At 44.6% G+C, this 25191-nt stretch overlaps 1 protein-coding gene across 1 annotated transcript in view; it reads right to left on the bottom strand.

The window, feature by feature from the left end:
- ASTL (astacin like metalloendopeptidase) overlaps nucleotides 1–24679 on the bottom strand; it is a 43551-nt gene extending 18872 nt beyond the window's left edge. The window contains exons 1-5 of the mRNA XM_083180239.1: nucleotides 24478–24679; nucleotides 5584–5667; nucleotides 5424–5482; nucleotides 5131–5221; nucleotides 3994–4111 (exon numbers count right to left, since the gene is read on the bottom strand). Coding sequence (XP_083036365.1) covers nucleotides 3994–4111; nucleotides 5131–5221; nucleotides 5424–5482; nucleotides 5584–5667; nucleotides 24478–24523 — 398 coding nt within the window. The 5' untranslated portion in view covers nucleotides 24524–24679. The remainder of the gene's footprint in view (nucleotides 1–3993; nucleotides 4112–5130; nucleotides 5222–5423; nucleotides 5483–5583; nucleotides 5668–24477) is intronic.
- Between the last annotated feature and the right edge of the window lie 512 nt (nucleotides 24680–25191).

Raw genomic sequence — 25191 nt, forward strand, 5'->3', positions numbered from 1 at the left:
ACGTGGCAAGGGGAGAGCCAGGGCAACAGAGGAACCACCAAAAAAAAATAAGGCATATGAAGCACAGGAGCTTGCCATCCTGGTTCCCCGAGCACGTGATTGGATTGAGTGTCCATCGGAGAAGCTGACACACACACGCAGATGGAAGATTTGGGAACAGATAACGGCAGAGATTAATGAAGTAGCGCCACAAGTTCGTGAGACGGACCATGTGAAGAAGAGGCAAGTTGTTTTGTGATACATGTGCCCAGTAATAGCCAAGTAATGATTGAATTGATGCTTAGATGGATTTTGCAAATGGCCCGTGAGGTTGTTACGATACACAGACATTATTGCCATGTTATTTCGTTGAGAGTTAGAGTAGGGTGATTGTGAATGTGTATTGTAACGGTTGATATCATAGTTGCATGTAATATTATATTTTGGACATTAATCACATGTCGTAATATGTAGCACAGAGCAATGGCTGCAACAGCTAACATCTGGAGTGACATGTATTAATATGTCAACTTACATTGCAGGTGGCAGGACTTCAAAACCAACCTGAAGAGGAAGATGACCAAGCGGTGGGAACACAGCCAGACATCTGGGGCCGGGCCCATGCCATCAGGGCTAGAGCTCACCCCCCTGGAGTTGATGGCCGAGAGCTGTATATCAGTTGAGGAGATCAGGGGGGTGAGCACGATGGATAGCGAGGCCCCAGCTGAAGTGTTTGTGTCTTTTATTGAAGGTAAATATTGGTCATGCCTTAAACTTGTGCAAGTAATTATCTTAGAATGTGTCCTAATTGTGTTTATCTTTTTCCACAGACACCCCACCGCTTGGTGACGACTCTGCTCAGGAGGTGGAGGAGTCCGTGCCACCTGGCCCCAGGGGTAGGCCTGTGCAGCAGCAGCCATCGGCCCAAGCCGATTTGGCCGCCTTGGCCAACATGCTTGGGGACATCAACCAGCAGGGAGACTTGGCATCAGAACGGATGCGTAGGACCGAGGAGATCCTGGCGAGCTTGGTCAGCACCCAGCAGGCCATCGCTGCGAGCATGCAGGCCATGGCTGAGTCACATCAGGCCATGGCTGCAAGTGCTCAGGTGCTGGCCGAGCAAGCCACCCGCCAAAATGATCTCCTCCTCCACCATAATGAGCTTATGGTGGAGCTGGTTACCAGCAACAGGGTCCTAATGTCATCCGTTTCTGGTGCATTACCACCGGCAACACTCCCTGCTGGCAGGAGGGGTAGACCAGCCAACCCCTCAACATCATCTGCTCCACCTGCCCCAGCATCTGCCCGTGCCAGAAGAGCTGCTGCACAGGCCAAGGAGCCTACCAAGGCCAAACGTGGTCGCAAATGAACTTGTGGCTGCATTAATCTCCACCGTTATGTGGTCCCAAATCTTCCATTGTGCTGTGTGTGTCAGCTTCTTGTGTCCAATCACGTGCTGAGGGTAACCAGATGAGCCCTTGCTTCATATGTCCTTTTTGGTGCCCCTGTTGCCCTCTTTTGCCTGCCATTACTGTCAGCTGTACTTGAAGTGATGGCCATGGTACTATCTTGTGAAGTCCCCGGTTGTGTTCCAAATGATTCTGCTGATGGTGCATATGAGGCAGCTGCAGGTTGGCCTGCTGCAGAAGGGCCAGGTGTAGGTTGCCCTGCTGTAGAATGGTCAGGTGCAGGTTGGCCTGCTGTAGAAGGGCCAGCAGCCTCCTCATTTCCCACTGGCTGCATGTGCAGTGGCACATAGGAGGTGCTGGAGTCCATCTGTGTGCAATTATATTTGTTTTGTATTATTATTTATTTTGTTACATTCCTGCCATGTTGTTTATTTTTTTGATTTTTTATTTTTTGCTCATTGCATCACAGTGGCATTGACTGTGACATGTATAGAAATAAATTTGTTTACTTTACCAAAAATGTGTGGTTTCATGAGTACATGTCGAATACACATGTGTATTGATAGTATTAATATTCAGTCATGTCCATTGTTAGCAGTTTTAAATTGTCTGACAAGTACAGCATATGTGGGGGATTAGTAAGGTTTCCTTGAAGCAGCAATGGTTTCAATTAAAGCACTGACAAGCGGCCTATTAGTGAGTAATGAGTAAAGGAGTCTATTCTATTGGGTTCAGGTGTTAATGCTTGTAGTCATTAGGCGGTACGTTCGCCTACCGCATGAACGAGTGGTGTCCGCAAAGCAATAGTACACTTGTGGACACCGCACATTTCTGCCCTTTTTGATCGCGTGCATTCGGAGTGCTATCCGAATGTACGCCCCCCAACATAAGTGTACTCCCCCGTGTCCGCCCATGTTTCCGCCCCGTTTTGCCCACTTTGAAACTACGCCCATGTGTCATTCCGCATGACGCCCATAATACGCCCATATTTCCCGAATGATTGCGGGGAACAGTTTTGGACGGGATTTGGCCGAACTGGTACGGAGTCAAGGCGTGGCACATGCGCGTTGCGTTCTCCACGCATGCGCAGACGCCGTAAAGACGCGATCCGAAAGTATGCGGTAAAGTACGCGTCAATCAGAATAAGGGCCAATGACATGAGGCACAGTGATATCACCGGTTTCCTCTGAATAGTTAGATCAGTAACAATCTGGCGGCCCCCAATGTATCAGAAACGTAATTGACATACAATGGCACACATTAAGTGAGAGGTGCTTGTCCCCAGATATGTTTGAACTTTGAACCATACTTTTAGTAAGAGGGGGTAGCTACCACAGTCATTAGAATAATGATTCACTTGGGAGAAAGAGGATAGAATCAAGATCGCCCTGATTGGTGCACAAAACCATACTATATCAGTAAAATAGAACTTTTATTAAGAATTTTAATATGTAGGATTAAATACATAGTATGTGATAAGAAAAGTGAGTTAAAAATCAATTCCACATTCAATACCACCTTATTCAATTAAATTGTATTATTCAATATAATAAGTGTAATGTAGTGAAGTCAATGTACAGATGGAGCGGGTCTCGCTCTTGCAGGGGATGGCGGAAGATTCGCCAGCCGCCATCCCCCATCAGCCGCCGTAAGGAGACGCGCGCGCGTCGCCTTACAACGGGGTTCCCCTGGGTCCCCGCCGCCTAGCCGAGTTTCGCCCGGAGTCCCTGCCGCCTTGCCCCCCCCTAACCCTGCCCGTCTCCCTGAAGTGGAGACGGACAGGGTTCCCGTCCTCCCGCCGACGGGAAACTTAGACGCGCGTACGTGTGAGACGCACATGCGTCTCAGTCAGTTGGGGCGCCTCTCCGCCAGATTCTGGCGCTGGCGCAACGCCAGCAAAAATGAGAGGCGCTCCATCTGTATATTCACAATATTTCTCCTACTTCAGAAAATGTGTAATCGGGCACCAAAGAATCCATCACGTAATTAGTTAGCCAGATTGCATAATCGTTTCGGAAAAGGGTGTATTGGGGGTATTCGATCTGTGCCGCAATTTCCACCAGTGGAAATAGCGGCACTCCCCAATTAACGCTGCCATTTCCAACAGCATTGAAGGCTTTTAGATTTGGCTTTTTTTTTACTGACGAACTATAGTTGTCCATCTATCCACCTCATCCCCGCTGAATACCATCTGCAACCATCTGCCCCCATGCCAGCATCCCCCTGTGCTAGAAGCTAAACAAAATTATATTTCCTGCGGAGGGGAGCTGGCCATATCTCCCTGCATTGACCCCACCTCCTCTCATTGGGCCAGATGCGCTAAACTTCAAAAGTGATAAAATGGAGAGTTATAAACAAACAGCCAATCCGCTCCTGTCTGACATTTTTCAAACACAGTCTGTGACATGGCAGGTAGGAGCTGATTGGCTGGCTGTTTATCACTCTCAATTGTATCACTTTTGAAGCTTAGTACACCTGGGCCCAGCACAGCTGTCGGCATCCCTGCCTGCAACTAATTACACTACTCCTTTGTACTGTCCAAACTACTCATCTCAGTGAGGAAACACTCCTTTCATCTAGCAAATACGTAAAAACTTCTCCTCACCCAAAATCTGGCTCAATGGAGATGAAGTCTCGCTGGTTGGTGCGGGGCACAAAACTAAGACATGTAGCATTCTGTAAGTCAATAATTGCCTCCTGTATGCTCTTCCTATGATCTGGTTCTGCAGAGAGAAAACACTTGTCAGACCTACACATGATAAACGTCACATCAGCATAATGGTCCAATTCAGACCTTGGAGCCCAGCGATAAGCGTCACATCAGCATAATGGTCCAATTCAGACCTTGGAGCCCAGCGATAAGCGTCACATCAGCATAATGGTCCAATTCAGACCTTGGAGCCCAGCGATCAGGTAAATGTCGCCCTACACATGCAAATTCCCAACCATGTGCATGGCTGCAAATGTGATCTTTAAGTGTATAAGAATAGATGCCGTGCGTGTGCGTCTACTCAAACAGCGACAGCAAGGGAGCGTGCAGGCTGTGCGGAGGCATCCTTATCATCAGTGATGCAGACACCCCAGTAGTGACGTAGAAGGGGCTGGACCGCACCCATTGGTGAGGCAGGCAGGGTACCTCCACACAATTTCAGAGCCACCCCAGTCCCTGGCCCATCCCCTCCACATACGTAGCGGGAACACTATAACCCAATGAAAAGTTGAATCTGGTGCCATTTTTTTTAGAACCCTCAGATTAAGGGCCAGATGTACTACACCTTGAAAAGTGATAAAATCGAGAGTGATAAAACACCAATCAGCTTCTAACTGTCATTTTTCACAGAGTCTGTTACATTAAAGTAAGGAGCTGATTGGCTGGTGGTTTATCACTCTCCATTGTATGACTTTTTAAGCGTAGTAAATCTGTCCCTAAGTAAACTAATTGAAAACTTTAAAATTCCTAATTCCGAATCAAGTTCTGTCATTTTTACCTTAGATGGGGGTGGGGATGACACCATGAGTTACTACACTGGGTGACACCAACCCTAGTGAAGGCTCAGGCATCCAATGTTTGCAGCGATTGTGATCAAGTGCAGTGGATCTGAGAAGCCGGCAGTGGGTGTCTTTCTACATAAGACTGTTCCTGCTGCCTTAACATAACTTATCCGCTGCTTCCGAAGACAAAGCTACAGCATCTCTTGCGTCCACCTCAGAATCCGGCCCACTGTATATTGTTTGTACTTACCATAGGCGTCAGATAGGACATATGGTATGGTCACAACACCATTGAGCTTCGGCCATTGTACAGCTCGGGGGCTGAATGAACTAAAAGGTTTCTGTGGACAAAAGAAGAAAATGTAATATGGGAGTATAACAGCAGATTTCTGCTTAAAGACTCTTCCACTGAGTTGGCAGCTTTTGATTCATATATAATGCACTACCTCCTTTTAGTACAGGACATAATGACAGAACTGTGAGTGAGTGACAGGGTTGACAAATTTCATGTACTGGATGCAGACATTTACAGATAGAACTCACAGTATAAATGTCTCCTTCCATTATAAAGCTTCTCTTTGGATGACCTTCCGGAATAAGTCCTAAATAAATATATAGTAAATTAGACAATTACAAATTTAGCTGTATGAAGCGGGGCTGTTAAATACAATTAAATGTACTAGGGAATATACTTGTAGCTTACGGTTGTTAATTTCCAGGATTCCATCGATGTGTTCTACCTTAGACACTGGTGGGACCGAAGTAGGAAGGCATTTTCCAAACACCCCTGAAATATAATGTATTGAACATAAGCTTGTATAATATACAAAGCCACACTTTGGTATGCAGTCCTATGCAAGTGCACATATCCATTACACCCAGCGGGGACAGAGCTTCTGTGAGTAATTATGGACATTAAGTCATGATCGTTAGATGGCTGTATCTCCCCATACTGATAGAGGCAGGTTGCTGGTTATTCTATGTAGCTCCATATACGCCATTTTGTATGGATCATATATGTAATGTATTGTGTTTCTCATTTGAGAGAGGCAGATTCTGGTTATTCTGTGTAGCTTCATATACACCATTTTGTATGCATCATGATGTAATGTATTGTGTTTTCTCATTATATCTAGTTTAGTTAGTTTAAAAGAATGTTACCTTGAAGGAAACTCGTAAATCCTTTATAATTAGCACAACGTTTATTTGTGTTTCTGGCTGTACGCCCAGGAGATGTGGGGGAACCAAATATCAGTAGTGATGTGAACAAGCTGGGGTGTGCCAATTAGTTGTGATTTGTGTATAGTTATGGAATACAATTATATGTGTGAAACCCATTATGTAATAGATAAGAAAATGAATATATGTGAGCTTTAGGCTATTAAAAACTCAGAACATCGCTTTGACACTCCAGAGTGTGTGTCGATTTGATTATTCTCCTGCTAGCAGTAAAAGGAACACAGGTTTATGATCAATTCCCGGAGACTAAGGACAGGCCGTTAGAATCCCCTCACAGAAGGTTCAGGATGGGGGAACACCTCTAACATTACATGGTGCCGAAACCCGGGAAAGCCAAGAAATTGGACGGAGGAATGACCAGTATCTGACCAGAGATCCCAACAAACGTCAAACCGCGGTAAGTAACAAATTGATAAGCGATTTTCGCCAATTGTTACTTGACGTGTCTTGATATCTCTGCCAGAATACTTATTTCTCTCTCTGATTCAAGCGCTTCTCATATTGTCCTGCCTCCTTGTCTCAGGGAAAATGTTATAAGGGAAAATGTTATAAGGGAAAATGTTGAATATTGTCTGATTGTAACGTTTGTTATAGTGATAATTGTTGCCATACAGTAGATTGTATTTGTGTTTTATGTTTACAAAGATAGAGGCAAATTTTAAATGATAAATGTGTGATGTAATAGATCTTGATAGTTTTTTTGAGATCACAAAGTTCAGATAGTTGTAATTGATGTGATGGTAGTTTGAAGTGGTTTGTGACAGGCAGGGGAGAAGAAAATTGTATATTAACCAGAACAGAAAAAGATGTAACTGGTTTTAAGAAAGTAAATGGTCACCAATACCCCATATACGGCATAAGAGCATGTGTCATTAAGAGAAGGAAGGTATAATAAAAAGAGACGAATCAGGCAGAATCTTTTGTCCATACTCTACTCATTATGTATAGCTGATCAGTTAGTAGGAAGACTGTGAAGCGGAAGGCATAAAATGATTATAGGTGTCATATAATCAGCAGGAAAGAAGTAAACTGTAGTGACAGCAACCCATTTTTCAATAATTGATACAGTACTGAAAAGTGGTACTTGGATTATTATTTGTTTATTTTAAATACATTTTTTAAAATTAAATACAAATAAAATCGTATTAATAAGTTGAGAAGGCAAAATGGGAACTTCTAATACCAAGGGTGGACGCACCCTTGGAGAAATAATGAGAGAAGAGGTAGGTCCACATGAAGTACAGGAATAAGGAACATTTTCAAAAATGGAAAATTTCCTCCTGAAGGACAATTTGATTCAAAGAAATGAAAAAACTTCCGGCAATGTAATATTGTAATAAGACAGAAAGGAAAAACAGACATGGCACACATGGGTATTGGCCAGTGAGAAATGAGAAGAAGAAAATAAGAAAAAGCAGAATAAAGACAGTGTGTCTAGCGACCACAACCCCCCATATACAGAATAATCCTGCCCCATCACAGAACCACAGAAATCCACCTCCATATGAACCAGAAATTAAGGAGATTGGACACCCAGAGATTTTAGTGGCAGAAGGACCCCCACTAAGATACCCAGTTATTATGACTAGACCGCACAAGCATAATGGACAGTGAAGAAAATATTTGCCCATCATGTGGTTATCCTGTCCCTCGCATGTTGACCAGATTGCAGCCACATAATACCCCAGGGGCAAGGAAGGTTTTTTTATACTGAAACCAAAGAAGGAACTTTGCAATTATACCCAGTTTGCACGTATGCTTATGTAAACCCAAGAGCAAGACAAGATAATCAACCACCCTTTCTAAGAAGAGAACAGTACATACCCTTTTCTGTCATGGAAGCCACAGCAATCATAAAAGATTGTCCTGACCCATACAAAAGCCCTTTTCAATTTAGTGTGTATATGGAAACAATAATGTCTGACCTACACACAGCAGCCTGGGTGGATGTGGCCCAAATATGTAAAAGTAAGCTCTTAATGTCAGATCTACGGGACATAGAAAATACAGAAGCAGCTGCAGCAACAGATTACCATGGTCAAATTGTGGAAGTAGCAGCAGAAGTTAGAGAAACTGAAGACAGTGGGACCCAGTTCATCCAAAGACTCAAGAGATGGTGTTACAATCGTAACCAAAGATGCATCGCCAGCACATCAGCCTACAGACCAACTAATGGACACAATGGAAGCTCTGGAAGCCCAAGAAAGAGGAAAAGGAGAGGAAAGGAGCAAGTCCAAAACAAGTATTCATTGTGACCGAAGTACCAAAAGTATGTAGCACAGAGGGAAAGAAGAAATATTGTGAGTTCATCCTCTGGAAAGTGCTTCTGGTAACAGAAATCCGGTCACATGAAACGTCACTGTAAGCAATACAAGTCCTACATGGAGAAGAGAAGAAATGGCCTCAAAAATATAGGACCAACAAGCTCAGACTGAAGTTTGGGCGCCCCAGTCAAGAACATTTATGCACTCCCCTCACAAAAGCAAATCAATGGAAGGTTTTGTGAACATCACTCTACCAGGGGGAGAAGAGATCTTTTGTTTACTCGATACTGGGACGAGCAAAACAGTGATCAGAAAAGAGGATATTCCACCTTCCCTCATTACAAACAGACCAAGTTTACCTGAACAAGACAAAGAAGATGAATATTCAGGTGCAAGGTCACCCATAAGAAGTACCAGCAGAATTCCTAGTTTCACCTATATGCCCAGTGAACCTGTTGGGAGCAGATCTAATGCAAAAACTACAAGCAAGCATACTGTATCGCGGGGACAAGATTGTAATTCAAACTGCATTGAAACCCCAAGAATACAAGCAGATACAAGCAGCTGTCCAGATATTCCTCTTGCAAGAACCAGCAGAGAAGACAGCATTTGAATCTTTGTCACATCTCGGAGTTCCAGACAAGGTATGGGCAAAAGGGAAGAACGATGTAGCGAAGATGAATGTACAGCTGATCATCAAGCCGAATACCGTACCAGTAGCAATATGCCAGTATCCTCTAAGCAAGGCACAAAATCAAGCTCTGGGTATGCAAGTGAAGAAGATGGAAGAATTTACAGAGGCCGTCTACGATACTGAAGAAAGGGGGACCTCTATACCCCCATGAAACCAATTGTTATAGTATGTGGATGATCTACTCAAAGCCACAACAACCAAGAAAAAGTGCAAGGAAGAAACAGTAGCACTACTCATATTTCTATCGGAAGAAGATTGCAGAGTAACTCAGCACAAGTTACAATATGCACAAGAAAAAGTCATATTCCTTGGACACTGCATCTCACAGATTACCAGGCATCTCACCACAGAGCCAGTGAAAGCAATCCTAGACGCCCCATTCCCAGACACCTTAAGAAAGAAAAGGGCATTTCTAGGTTTAACCTCGTATGTAAGAGACTGGATACTGGGATCTTCAGCCCTCATGCAACCCCTTTATGATGCAACCAAGAAAACAGCAACCCAATCTGATGAGGAAAGACAAGCCCAAGTGGAAGCAGTTGAACAGATCAAACAAGCCAGCTGCAATACTAAAGGAAAAATGTGCTGATGTCGTTCTAGATCACACCCTCATCATTCAAGTTCTACATGCAGTGACAGAAATACTGCAACAAGCTTCTACACGGCATTTGAGTTCTGCCAGACTCACCAAGTATGAAGTAGCCTTGCTATCTGCAAGCAATGTGACTATCAAGCGATGCACAGTATTGCCACTCTACTACCTATTGATGATGAACCTGACGGTCCAATAGAAGGGAGAGTAGAAGAAGATACACATACCTCAAAAGTAGAAGAGGAGGAAGATACCTCGAGACCTATAATACATGACTGTGTATCCATGATGAAACAAGAAGTGCAACCTGATTGGAAAATTGAAGAAAAACCAATTAAAAAAAAATGTTTTTGACACCAATGGATCCAGTTCTCATGTGGATGGGCACTGATATGAAGGATATGCAGTGGTATCCACAAATGATGTCATGGAAGCAGAACCACTCCCAGCCGGTACCTCAGCCCAAGCAGCAGAACTTACAGCTCTGACAAGAGCCTTGGAGATGGCTGAAGGACAGTCAGTGAATATCTACATGGACTCACGTTATGCCTGGGGTGTGGCACACGACTATGCATCCATGGAAAAGAAGAAATTTCCTTACTGCAACAGGAAAACCCATCAAGAATGGAGAACTGATCCAGAGATTGACCAGAGCCTTACGATTACCAAATCAAATGGCAGTCATAAAGACAAAGGCACACACCAAGGAAGACACAGAAGAAGTAAAAGGGAATGCTTTTGCAGATGAACAAGCAAAGAAAGCAGCTGTAAAGGAGAAGAAAACAGCTGGAATATATGTCCAAGAGACAAAGGCAGAAATTAATATGAAGATACTCATCAGACTACAAGAACAAGCAAAGACAGAACACAAAGTATGGGAGAAGATGGGAGCCCAGCAATCCTGTGTGGGTCTTTGGAAAAAGGAAGGGAAATGGTGCCTGCCAAGAACACTATATGCACCTATGATTCAAGTAGCCCATGGACCAGACCATAAAGGCAAAGAACAGATGACTAAGACAGTCTAAGAATATTGGCTGGCTCCAGGCTTCTTTGTGGCAACTAAGAACTACACCGACCAATGCTGGATATGAGCAGAAAACAACCCAGGAAGACGAACCAGGACAAGCCTGGGACACAGGCCAAAAGCATATTTCCCTTTCCAAAGACTCCAAATAGACTACATTCACACGCCTAAATGTGGCACGTATGAGTACGCCCTAACTTGCACAGATATCTTCAGCAGATGGCCTGAGGCTTGGCCAGTATCTAAAGCAAATGCCCTGACCACAGCCAAAAAGATAATAGCTGAAGTAGTTGCAGATATGGGGTACCAGAAGTAATAGAATCAGACAGAGGTAGTCATTACACAGGGGAAATAATGCAGAATATTATACAGGCCTACAGGTCAGTGCCCAAATCAAGAGACTTTAATGGCACTCTGAAACTAAAAGTCCAAAAAGCCATACAAGAGACTGCCAAAACATGGGTAGAATGCTTACCCATGGCCTTATTTGCAATAAGAACAACTCCAGGATATGAGATCCTATTTAGAGTTAAACCAAAGACAGGATGTTATTTTTCCCAAGAATTACAGTTTAAGCATGGGAACATGACGGCATATGTGAAGTCTTTAAATGAATATTTAACTGATTTGCATTTTTAAGTTTTGTTTTTTTAAGTAACCAAAGCCCATAACCATAAACCCCATGCACTAAAGATTGGAGATTGGGTCTATGTTAAGAGACACGTGAGATCTTCACTGGAACCAAGATATGATGGTCCGTTCCAAGTGTTGCTGACGACCCCAACCTCAGTGAAAGTGTTTGGAAAAGAGACGTGGATACACTCCTCCCACAGTTGAACACGAACCAGATCATTTACCCACGCAAAGTTAAGTTGTCAAAATGATAACGCACCTCAGGCCAGACCATCTGCCCTGGTGGAAGTTAATGTGTATCTCAACTGTGTTAGCGTACCATAGCCAGAGTAATCCCAGAAAAACTAGGGGTAAAAGATGTCATGGAAGCAAAGTTCCCGAACAGATTAAATAAGAGAGAATTCAGGGAAAGAGGCAGCCATCATAAATCTTACCACTCCCTGTTTAATACTGGTTTGGGTACAATGTTAGGGGTAACTATAGGAAACATATTTAATATAGGGACCGCAGGGACCGCTTTCAATGACAGACAAGTTAGTGACCTAGCTAAATTACTGGACAATATAACCAGGATATATGATGATACTTTTGACCTAGTACTGGAGGACATAAAAATGGTTAAACGAGAAGTTAGGGCTCACCGTATGGTACTAGACAACCTTACTGCCAAGGAGGGGGGTTTGTGCCTGATAGTGGTAGAAGCTTGCTGTAATTACCTCAATCAGTCTGACTACATAGAGGAAACCATTGAACAGCATCTAGATATTGTCAAAACTCTTAAAGAGGAATTTGCAGAACAGCACAAGGGTAATTGGTTATTCACTGAGGATAGTTGGTTCAGTTGGTTAAACCCATCCAATTGGTATAAGGGTATAGGAGGATGGTTTATGGGAATACTTTCATGGTTAGCAAAAATTATATGCGTAATTCTGCTTTTCTATGTATTAATCAAGCTTTGTTTGTATTGCTTTGCATGTACTGCCAAGAAAATTAAAAACCACAATAAGAGAGCACAGAAAAAGAAAGCTGACAAAAACAATGATCATCACAACATTCGTTTGATCCGTTGTCAGTATGATGATGCTGAAGCCATGGATAAAGCTGTGAAAGCAATCTACCTAGAAAGAGAACAAGAACCTGTTTAGTGATCCATGTGACAGCGACCTGAACTCTCTGTCTGTGCGGGACAGCATGTTGCTTTCCATGTGTTCAGGGTGGGCCCATGGGAATAGAACGTACTTAATCAGGGCATCGCCTGGTCTGATTGGCAGAGAGGCTCAGGGCAAATAACGTATATTGTCCCTATATAGAATCAATAGAAGGGACTGATAGAGGCAGGTTGCTGGTTATTCTATGTAGCTCCATATACGCCATTTTGTATGGATCATATATGTAATGTATTGTGTTTCTCATTTGAGAGAGGCAGATTCTGGTTATTCTGTGTAGCTTCATATACGCCATTTTGTATGCATCATGATGTAATGTATTGTGTTTTCTCATTATATCTAGTTTAGTTAGTTTAAAAGAATGTTACCTTGAAGGAAACTCGTAAATCCTTTATAATTAGCACAACGTTTATTTGTGTTTCTGGCTGTACGCCCAGGAGATGTGGGGGAACCAAATATCAGTAGTGATGTGAACAAGCTGGGGTGTGCCAATTAGTTGTGATTTGTGTATAGTTATGGAATACAATTATATGTGTGAAACCCATTATGTAATAGATAAGAAAATGAATATATGTGAGCTTTAGGCTATTAAAAACTCAGAACATCGGGGGGCGTGGCTGAGCGGCCATTGAAGGCAGACGTGGACGCCAGGAGCTCCTGCCTAATCGGGCACATTACCACGCTAAATCAAGCACCGGAGGGCGACATCCAGCACAGGAGACCGCCCGAGAGCCCCAGCAGCAAGCGGCAGACCCGGCGGGCGGCAGCGGAGTCGGGGTGACCGCTCTGCGGTCACTCGCGGATTGCGGCCTACCCGAGAACCGGGAGCCGCGACCTAAATTTTTACAGCGGGCCGCAGCACGAGCTCCACGACGCGCGGACAGCGCAAAACAGCGGGGAGACGTCCCAGAGGCAAGCCAGTCACCCAGGCTCCTACCTGACAGCCTCCCAGACCCACACAGCGCTCAAGGTGGGTCCTCTGCCCTGTCCCCACACAAACACAGCAGCCTGATCCCCCACTCTAGCCCTGTAGCGGCGGCCATCTTGCGTGTGGCAGAGGCCTGCAATTACAAGTGTAAGCACAAGAAATAGGGAGCTGCAGCACTTCCCAACGCCCCCAGCTTACAGTAGGCAGACCCAGCACCCCTGAGTAGGGGACAGAAGCCCACAAGGGTGACTCGAACTGAACTGATATAAATCATATAGTAGTGAAATAAGCAGTTACCACAGACCAGGTTACACTGCATCACAGGTGCCCAGGTACTGGACACTGACTGTCTATATACCAGGGTAGTTGGGACCTACCCCAAAGTGGACACAAAAGAGCTGCCCCCCTCCTACGGAGCACTTGGGCCCCTGGGTGTGCGGAGATGGTACGTGCACGCCTGACAACCATGTCATGCTGATGCTGCAGTAGCCACTTTCTGGGGGGAGGTGCTGACAACGACTTCGACAACCTGACTAGCAGCCCTAGACCCTCCTCGCCTGAGAATCTAGAGCTCACTGGAAGAGCATAAAATCACAAGTCCCATGGTGAAGGGTAAGAAGACCACCCAAATGGAAGGCCGTAAATCTCAGAAGGGTCCCAGTGCGCACCACTCGGAATCCGCACAGCCTCCCTCAATGCGCCAGTTTCTAACGCAACAGAACCCCCCTTCGTCAGGTGACTCCGTAATCCCGCCTACGCCTAACCTAACACAATTTGCCGACCCTGACCCTCAAAGTACCCGATCTGTGGAGCAGGTGCCCGCACAAGATACAGGAGGTATATCACAAGTCTTGCAGATGCTGAGCACTATGCCGACGAAACGTGACTTGGATCAGCTAGAACAGAGATTGCGAGAGACCGTCCGTTCAGAAGTTGCCTCCATACAGTTAGAGATGACGCAATTAAACTCTCGCTTGACCACTGTGGAGGAATTCACCGCGGACTCTGCAGCCTCACATAACGATCTGAGGACCGCAGTCATTCGTCAGGCGGTGGAGCTGCAACAGCTGCACGACCGTTTAGATGATTTGGACAATAGGGGGCGTCGTAATAATCTGCGGATAAGAGGCATCCCTGAAGACGTCCCACCACAGAGTCTCATTGAGTATCTTACAAAAGTGTTTAATGGCTTGTTGGGACAAGACCCGGGGACTCAAATTGAGTTCGATAGAGCCCACCGTGCCTTAAAACCCAGGGGCGCACCAACTGATGGACCGAGAGATGTTATCTGCCGTTTACATTATTACACTCAGAAGGAAGACGTCTTACGCAAAATACGGCAGAGCGACTATGCCATACAGGGAGACCATCAGATCCAGATCTTCCAGGATTTATCTTGGTCAACCCTTCAAAAACGAAGAGCCCTCCGCCCCCTGACAACCGAACTCCGCAAATTGGGCCTAAAATATAGATGGGGATACCCCTTCAACCTACAAGCTACACATAACGGCAAGCTCTATACTCTTAGGGGCCCAGAGGATCTGACGGCCTTCTGCCGAGCCATGGACGTTCCTATAGTTGCTCTTCCAGATTGGCAAGAACCATTGGTGCGCTCTATTCCGCCAGAATTAGCTCACCCTAACAACGATTGGCAAGTGGTCCAACGAAACCCTAGGCCTCCGCTGGACCAGAGGTCACCAAGAAGATCTACCTCTAACTGAGGGTCTACCCTCTAACCCTGTTGTGTCATTGCGACTGGACTGTTCGAGGGTTTGGTCTTTCCAAGCAAGCGACCTGACCATACGCTTTTACATGTGAACCTGAGTCACAGGATCAGTCCCATGACCTTCGACCCAGACCGTAAGGATTACAAACAGGGACTCAACTGTAACAGTGATGGGACTCTAAGTACAGTAAGAGATGGATAAAGGATTGGCCGCAACCTCTTAAAGGTTACGATGGGTTTAATATTGTTTTTGCAAAGTTGGGGTTTGTTGTCGGCGCTGACCCCCCAGTGCCCCCATGCCGCCATCTTTTTTCTTTTTCCTTGGAACCGGATACGTTTTGTATGTTCGGATTTTCAAGGGGCGGCATTGTGATTTTGTATGTGTTTTTAGATGAAGTATTTTCATATGATGAACACTGTAATATTACTTCCTGGATTGTTTCTTCTTATAATTACTTGTCTTTCTCTCTTCCTCACCTCTGTCTCTGTTCTCGATGTGGTTGGTACCCCTCCTCCAGAGCCTGCGCAGGCCCCGCCCCCCACCACCCGACCCATGATGGCGGCTAACACGAGACTAACTGCTATTAAGCTGGTCTCCTATAACGTTAAAGGCCTAAATCTTCCCGAGAAACGCTCAAGGGTTCTACGAGACCTCTATGCTTTTAAGGCTGATGTAGCATTCCTACAGGAGACGCATTTCCGGGCTGACGCTGCTCCCACGTTGACGAACCGTAACTTCCCGACGGCCTTTTATAATAATAACACAAAAGGCAAGTCACTGGGAGTGGCCATCCTCCTGTCAAGGAAACTCCCCTTTAAAGACGTGACCTCAATAGCTCTGGAGGAGGGCAGGACACTAGTGGTAAAGTGTAAACTCTATGAACAGACCTACACGTTTGTTAATCTGTATGTGCCGAACCAAATGCAACACTCCTACCTACCTATAGTCTTGGATAAGATTGCCCCGCTGGTGGAAGGCGTTTTGGTGGTGGGGGGAGATTTGAATTGGGCACTCCAGCCGGAGATGGACACCTCAGGTCCCGCAGGCAGGCCCTCTACGGCTTCACATCGTAAGATTAGGAGGGCCCTACATGAACACCAATTGGTAGATACATGGAGGCTACAACACCCAGTAGACCGAAACTACACATTTTACTCTAGACCACACGATATGTACTCCAGATTGGACCATTTTTTAATGTCCCATAGGTATCTACATTTGATCCAAGATACAGATATAGGCCTGACGACTTGGTCAGACCATGCCCCTATATTTTTGTCTATCACGACGGCCATAGCTAATGTTAAACAGTGTACGTGGCGCTTAAATGAAAACCTTCTCACTGACGCTAGATGTAAACCACAACTGACTACAACACTTACGGAATATTTTTCCGAAAATGAAACACCTGACGTCACGGGTCTCACAGTGTGGGAAGCACATAAGTGTGTGGTACGGGGGAAACTCATACAATTGGGAGCAATGTTAAAAAAAGAAAAAATGAGTAGGAAATTAGACTTACTACAACAATTGCGTTCATTGGAGACATCCCACAAGTCCACCCCCTCCCACCAAACGCTTAAGGAACTCACTGAGGTGAGATCTCAACTTAATACCTTGTTGTTTGAAGACGTCAAACGTGATTATAAATTGTGTAGGAATCGTTACTACCAGTGGGGCAACAAACCAGGCAGGCTTCTGGCAAGGGCACTACGCTCCCAGAGAGCCACGTTATATATTGACATGATAAAGGACCCGGGGGGGGCCAAGCGCCACCTTACACGCGATATAGCCGCAACATTCCACTCATATTACACCAAATTGTACAACCTTAATGCTGGGGGGGCGCAAACTCCCTCCCATGACCTGGTGGAGACGTACCTCCGTGAGGCGGGTCTTCCCCGGTTGTCGAGAGAGGACAGCGCCAGTTTAGAGTCCCCCTTTTCCCTGATGGAACTGGATACAGCACTAAAGGAGACCCCGTCTGGAAAGAGCCCCGGACCTGACGGTTTCTCTGTTTCATATTATAAATCTTTTAAAGACTTACTTTTGCCAAAACTGTTGACTGCCTTTAATGAGGTATCGACGAGCCGTGGTTTCTCGCCTCACTCAGTGTCAGCTCATATTACAGTGATCCCGAAGGAAAATAAAGACCCGAGTCAATGCGCTAGTTATCGCCCCATTTCCCTATTGAACGCAGACATCAAATTGTACGCAAAAGTTATAGCAAATAGGCTTAAGCGTTTAATACCGGACCTAATACATTCTGATCAGGTGGGCTTTGTCCCTGGGAGAGAGGCACGGGACAACACGATCAAGGCTATTGACTTGATTTATAAGGCCTCTACACACAACATACCCATGGTAGTGCTGTCGACCGACGCCGAGAAGGCGTTTGACAGGATAAGTTGGGTGTTTATGGAAGGGGTGTTGCGACACATTGGGCTAGGCCCGGAGTGCTTGCAGCGCATCATGGCGCTTTACAGGTCTCCCACGGCTCGGATAAGGATCAATGGGACCCTCTCGGAGCCGGTACATATTGGCAATGGGACCAGACAGGGGTGCCCTCTCTCCCCTTTGATCTTTATACTGTGTATGGAGGCTCTGGCATGCACCATCAGACGCAATCCAAATATCACGGGCTTAAAGGTGAGGGGAGTGGACCATAAGCTGGCGCTGTTTGCGGACGATTTGTTGGCAACACTGACAAACCCCGTTATCTCTATCCCCAACCTTATGGCAGAATTTCGGACATTTGGGAATCTCTCAAATTTTAAAATAAACATGAGCAAATCTGCTGCAGTTAATGTATCCTCGGCCCCTCGTGATATAGAACACCTTAGGCAATCCTTCCCTTTTGCCTGGCACCCTTCTAGCCTTAAATACCTTGGTGTTGTGTTGTCCCCTGATATGTCTCGCCTTTTTGATAATTTTAGGCAGTTATTGCTCACACTTCGCACTGAACTTAGGAGTTGGGGCAATAAACGCCTTTCTTGGCTAGGAAGAATCAGTGTGATCAAAATGAATGTCCTCCCAAGGGTCCTATACCTTTTACAAACGCTACCTATCCATATCCCGAAGGCCTGGTTCCGAGACTTACAGAATGAAGTCCGGTCATTCATATGGGGGGATAAGAGACCACGGTTCAGACATGATATACTCTTTAGAAGGAAGCAGATGGGTGGATTGCAACTCCCTAATTTCACGGTTTATCACGAAGCCGTGATTTTAAGTCGGGTTCTGGAATGGACGCGTTCAATAGATGCCAAACAATGGGTACATATAGAAAGCGAGGTTTTCTCTCTGCCGATTGAGCTTTACCCCTGGCTTCCCAAGGTTGGCAACATAATACATCCCACAGTAGGCCCCACAATAACCTGTTGGAAAAGACTGAGGAAACTCTCATGTGTTACGTCCCTAATATCCCCCCTTACTCCACTGTTTGATAACCCTATGTTCCCCCCCGGAGTTGATAGTTTAGGATTTGAAAAATGGAAGCAACATGGCGTCCATCGGGTGGGCCAGTTAATGGACGGGAACAAGGTATTACCCCTTTCAGACTTACAGGAGAAATGGGGGCTACCTCCATCAGAGATTTGGAGATATCTCCAACTTAAACATTTTGTGCAAGGGAGGGACGTACGTGAGGCAGCTGGCCGAGCCTTGACACCTTTTGAGGGTATGTGCAGGGAAACAACGCGCCCTTTGCACCTGCTCTCGAGAGGCTACACTCTTCTAATAGAAAATAAATATAATGCGTTGCCAACCTATGCCCGGGCCTGGAATAGAGACCTGGGTCTGGAATTAGACGATGAGACTTGGTCGAAAATGTTCCAGGCCACCTTTGTTAGTTCTTTCAGCTACTCTGTAATTGAAACCCAATTTAAGGTTCTTTCACGGTGGTATAGATGCCCACAAACCCTTGCAAGAATGTTCCCTGGTGTAACGAACGCCTGCTGGCGATGTAATGATGGAGTTGGCTCACCCCTGCATATTTGGTGGTCGTGTGGGGCGCTCCGACCTTTTTGGGACCAAGTTATGTCAATTACTAAGATTATAGTGAAATCGGATGTACCTGATAACCCCTCCTTTTGGTTGTTAAACCTATACCCTGGTGCGCTGAGGTCCTACAAAAAATCACTACTAAAGTTTCTGAATGGTGCGGCGAAAGCCGTTATACCGGTACACTGGAGATCTACCTCCCCCCCCACAATTAAAGAATGGTTCGCACGAGTGGATCTATATATGACCATGGAAGACCTGAGGGTACCTCCAGAGCGCACCCAGGAGTTTGCGGCGATTTGGCTCCCATGGGTGGAGTTTAAATCTACACAGACCTACCAGGCGAATAATTAAATATAGATGGCTATATATGTTTGTGATTACCAACCACAATCCCCTTTACTTCTCTAATTCTTCCCCCTTTTCTTTTCTCTGAAAATTCCTTTCCTTAACCTCTCCTGTTTTTTCCCCCATAATATTCTTATGGGCTATTTACATGTATTGTAGTTTGTTTCGAGTTTGCATTATGTGAATCAAAGACTAGATATGCTTCAGAAAAAGATCACCTGAAACCGATAAAGTAGACACAATATGTTTTTTTATTGCTATATAAGCGGTACAGCTGATATGTACTTTTCATTGAGTATTCCATAATGCTTACGTTGGTTGTATGTTTGTACTATTTTTGAAATCAATAAAAAGATATTGAAAAAAAAAAAAAAAAAAACTCAGAACATCGCTTTGACACTCCAGAGTGTGTGTCGATTTGATTATTCTCCTGCTAGCAGTAAAAGGAACACAGGTTTATGATCAATTCCCGGAGACTAAGGACAGGCCGTTAGAATCCCCTCACAGAAGGTTCAGGATGGAGGAACACCTCTAACAATATTGAGCATGAAAGCCCATTGTACAGCCATATGTAAAGGCCAATACCAGGTTGATTTTACCTTGTAAATGATTGCCACTTTATTAAACCAAAGTCTAAAGGTACGCAGGTTATCACCCCCAGACGTCTACTTTCTGTCAATCATCTTGCGAATAGAAAAAGGAGCGGGATTTCATCGCTGGCCAGTGATGCACATGCGCGTTTCTTCCATAATCCTCCACTGAAGTCCAATACTTTGATAACAATGAGTTTGCCCAATATTGAAGTCAATATTATTCCCCAGCTTGATTGGGATTCCTTGACCAAGTTGGATGTTGCAGGGAACACAGATCACTCCAAAATCACTTAGGGCCCCTGCCCAGTATATTAAGGTGCCCAATGTACTGGCTCGGGGTGGGGTAAACATTAACATACTTGCCTACTCACCCCGAATGGTCATGACCCCCCCCCCCCTTCCAACACCAACAATGCATGCCCCGGTCCCGGCAGGTCCCCGCTTGTGGGCAAATGGTGGACGGTTAGAAAAGTAGTTCCCTCCCTGTGGTGCACCATGATTGAGGTTCACCCCATGCACTTCAAGCATGGGGTGCATTCTCAGGCTGCATTGACAAGGTTAGATTTAACTAGGTGTTAAGCTGAATAGACACTATAATGGGGCTTATACATTGGGTGGTTTTAGCCCTATTTCTAAGCGACCTGACTAGACCGCTTAGAAATTTAGCATGGATCACTATGTGCGTATGCCCCCCAGCGACGGCGATGCACGGTCCCATGTGTCGCCATCACCTGGGGAAAAGGAGATCTCCATTTATAGAAATCAGAATACATTGTATGCATGGAAGTCCCTGGTGTTCCGGTGATGTAGCATTGGTGAGGGGGCTTAATCTATACTTTTAGTGTTTTGAACATTCTCAGTATGGAATACTTTTGCATAGTATTAAACACACATTTATGTAAAAGCGCCTATGCCCAGAGTGAGCTGTTTATTCCACCTTTAATCCAATCCAATTATTTATGTGTTAAAAAATACATGTGCCTGGTTATGTCATCCCAAATCGTAAGTATAACAATTACAATGCAGACTTTAATAATACCCCACCCATTTATATAGTTCGGTATAATTAGAAATGTTACACAATTCACAATACAGATCAAATACAGGTTGTGCCAACAGTAAAGAGCACAATTAGTGGGCCAATATTAATATAGGGAAACACCTAGACCAGGCATGTCCAAACTGGTCCTCCAGCTGTTGTGAAACTACACATCCCAGCATGCCTTGCCATAGTTTTAGCATTCCCTAATAGCAAAACTGTGGCAAGGCATGATGGGACTTGTAGTTTCACAACAGCTGGAGGGTCAACGTTTGGACATGCCTGACCTGGGCAGACAAGGGCTTCACATTTGTGGCATATGTGTTAATAAAGCAAATAAAGCAGTATTCTCTTCTTTCAATGCTGAATTGCCCTGGCTGCCCAGTTGGGAGTAATGCCAGCATGACTGCCAAGATGAGACATTAATACATTTAAAAGGGTTGCTTGTAATTGTTGAGGCATGTTAGGAGGTCTTAACATATATTAGTCCCCACAAACAGCAGGCTTAAGCTGTGTATACACGGGGGCGATAGGGGCTGAAATCGCTGGAAATATGGTCGCTGGCCGCACGCTGATTGGCTGAGATTCAGCCAATCAGCGTGCGTCGTGCGGCCAGTGTTTTCACAACAGAAGCGCTTCCGCGTAGCCAGGCGGATAGCGCTCGTTATTTCTTGACTGCAGGGACCCCCCGCTGCCGCCGCCGCAAGCTTTATATACACAGCCGCAGGACAGGTACACACCCCCCCCCCCGGCACCGGGGCGCCCCCACCCCGACTCGCCTGGGGCGCTCCGGTGCTTGCACGGGCCCTGTGCCCTGGCGATAAATCGCCGGGTGCGCGCTCCCGTTTTCAGCCCCGTTCTAATCGCTGGTCGCAGGAGCTTGCTCCCGCGACCAGCTGATTACCTCTGCGGCACAGCCGGCAGAGGTTCCCTTTCATCAGCGACCATCTCTGGTCGCTGATGAAAAGGAGAATCTGAGCAAATATATCTCCCCCGTGTGTACGGGGCTTAAGCCATACCCTCCAACATGACCCATTGCATTCGGTACACAATGCTATGCTCCTGGACTTCCCTGGTAATGTAGGGTTGCCAGCACCTGTGTAGAACTAGGTAATTGACTAAAAGGTTGTTTCAACACAGGTGATGACAATCATACATTACCAGGGACGTCCAGGAACAGAGCATTGTGTACCGAATGGAATGGGTCATGTTGGAGGGTATGTTAAGCATGTGCAACAAAATTAGTGATAATCGCACTCTGCCGATGCATTCGCAATAGAAGTAGAACAGCTAACTCTTCAGACGGCATTAGGTATCAGGAGATATGGGTATATGTATGGAGAGTGATAAAGAGCCTAATTCAGACCTGATTGCAGGACAAATAGGCAAAACCATGGAACTGCAGGTTTCTTATCAATTACCTAAATCCCCACAGGTGATGGCAAGCATTCATTACCAGGGAAGTCCAGGAACAATTTTCAGGTAAGCAACCCTGAAATATATATATATATATATAGCTATTTTTCAGCAGGCTCCAGCAGGAAATGAGGCCCTTATTCTAGTTCACTCTTTCTGACAAAATATTTCTTAGATAGACAAAACCATTTGCACTGCAGGTGAGGCAGGTGTTACTTGTGCAGAGAGAATTAGATTTGGGTGGGGTTTTACTTCAAAGTGAGATCTATATTGCAGTGTAAAAATAAAGCAGCCAGTATTTACCCTGCACAGAAACAAAATGACTCACCCAAAATCTAATTCTCTCTGCACATTTTAAATCTGCCCCCCTGCAGTGCACATGGTCTTGTCCATCTAAGAAAGATTTTGTCAGAAAGAGTGAACTAGAATAAGGGCCTCCTCTCCTGCTGGAGCCTACTGAAAAAAAAAAAAAAAAAAATATATATACATATATATATATATATATATATATATATATATATATATATATATATATATATATATATATACATACATACATACATACATACATACATACATACATACATACACACACACACACACACACACACACACACCAGTGACTAAGCATTGTATCTATACACAGATGCATTAAGTACAAATGTTTCATTGTAACGTAAATGGGCTGACTGGTGGTACCAAGGTGGGATGTGTTTGACAACCACTGCACTAAATTGTTTTACCATTTTCTACTCCAGCTGAGAATTCCAGCCTGAAAATAACTCAGCAGTTATTTAGAAGATTGCATCCATTCTGCTGGCCCTTTTATAATGCACTTTGTTGTAATTGTATTGTATACGGAGCGTAGGACGTGCCTATTAAGTAACACCATTTTGGAGAGAGATGCAGCATTGATAGTTTTTAATAGTTTTGTTAACATCTCCTTGTTTCATGTGCACAAACTGAACCCATTGACTAAAGCTGGGTACACACTTAAAGATTTATCTGTCCAATCTGTGTGATGGAAACAAAAAAACTGGTAATGTATGAGGGAATGTGAGAATCCAACATTTTCTCCCAAACACTGGAAAACAGACAATGTTCAGTCAGACAAATTGTTAAAATCCATTTGATTTAACACGTTTTTCGAAACAATAATTTTGTCTATTTTCTAGCATTTGGGAGTGAATGGTTGCTTGTCATATTCTCCCATACGTTAGCAGATATTTGTTCCCACCAGACAGATTGGACAGATACATCTGTAGGTGTGTACTCAGTTTAAGACATGTAAAAGTGAGTATTGGAGACTATACATTGGAATTCTGCAGAGCATGGCTGACACCACTCTGGGGATAGGTAATCTACCTTATTTAAAACAGGCTCTATAAATAACATATGAAGGTTCGATTAGATAAATATTATGCAGTCTTCTTCTTGAATAGAGACATATACTGCTTTCACATTGCAGAAATGGGTAATGACACGGTATTCTTAAATGGGACTTTAAAACGGGTCTGAGTCTTGAGACCTTTCACATTGCAGGTGAAAACCGTTTTAAAAATAATTTAATACCATTCAAACATTCAACCCGTTTAACCCCCAAGGGACACGTTTCAAGCCATTGAAATAGAGCTGTTCAAACTGCCAAAAAAACGGCTTTAAAACGTGTAGGACTCTGCTTTTTAACCATGTTGAAATACCGGTTACCGTGTTGAAATAACGGTTAACTTTAACCGGTAAATCAACTCTGGCACTTTCACAGCCTTAAACGTTTTAAAATGGAAAAAAAACGGCAATATACCGTTTTAAAAGTGCGATGTGAAAGGGGTATTATAGATATGGAACGTAATATACAATCACATCTTCAAATCACAATGTCATACTATAACAGTACCAGGTGTGCAGTAGGATACAAACATACCAAGAGCTCACCTGTACCTCCAACACTCAGTAGACAAATCACTGGTAACAGAATCATCCTGAATGGACCAAGATCAGCTACTGGTCATCAGACAGCTTATGGACTCAGTTGTCCCTAATACTCAGGAGAGAGATTTCATGCACATCATCTATTTAGATTAACCAGATCTGTATGAAGTGTTAATTTATGATGGAGAAGATGTTTAGACATACATGGCAAGATTGGAAACGCATAAAAAAATAATTGCACCCAAAAAAGGGGTGTGGTCTTATAGTAAAGGGTGTGGTCACACATTAGTGAATTCAAAGTACTCCACACAGTGGTGCAGTTTTGTCCACGTTATGCTACACAGCAGGCAGTACACCCCTTATATGCAGCATGCCGCTTGGCAGAACACCTCTTATACGCAATATGTTAAACAGTATTAAGCCACTTATACACATCATGTCACAAAATCAATTTATGAATTCATTCATATATACCACAAAAATGTATAGGTTAATTACATTTATTTAGGAAACCATAAATTAGTAGTACACACCCCCCCTCACCCCCACCCCCGCAGGGTGACTTTTCCGACCGCTGCCTCAGTATCTATCACTGCTCCGGCTCGTGACGGCAACGCTCCGCAATATCGTGGGAGATACATCATCATGGCGCCTCCCTCAATCTCAAGAGACACTGCAGCGGAGAGAGGCAGATCGACAAGCGCAGCACCTGACAGT

Source organism: Crinia signifera, chromosome 4, assembly GCF_055691185.1.
Source record: "Crinia signifera chromosome 4, ASM5569118v1, whole genome shotgun sequence".
Classification (NCBI taxonomy): Eukaryota; Metazoa; Chordata; class Amphibia; order Anura; family Myobatrachidae; genus Crinia; species Crinia signifera.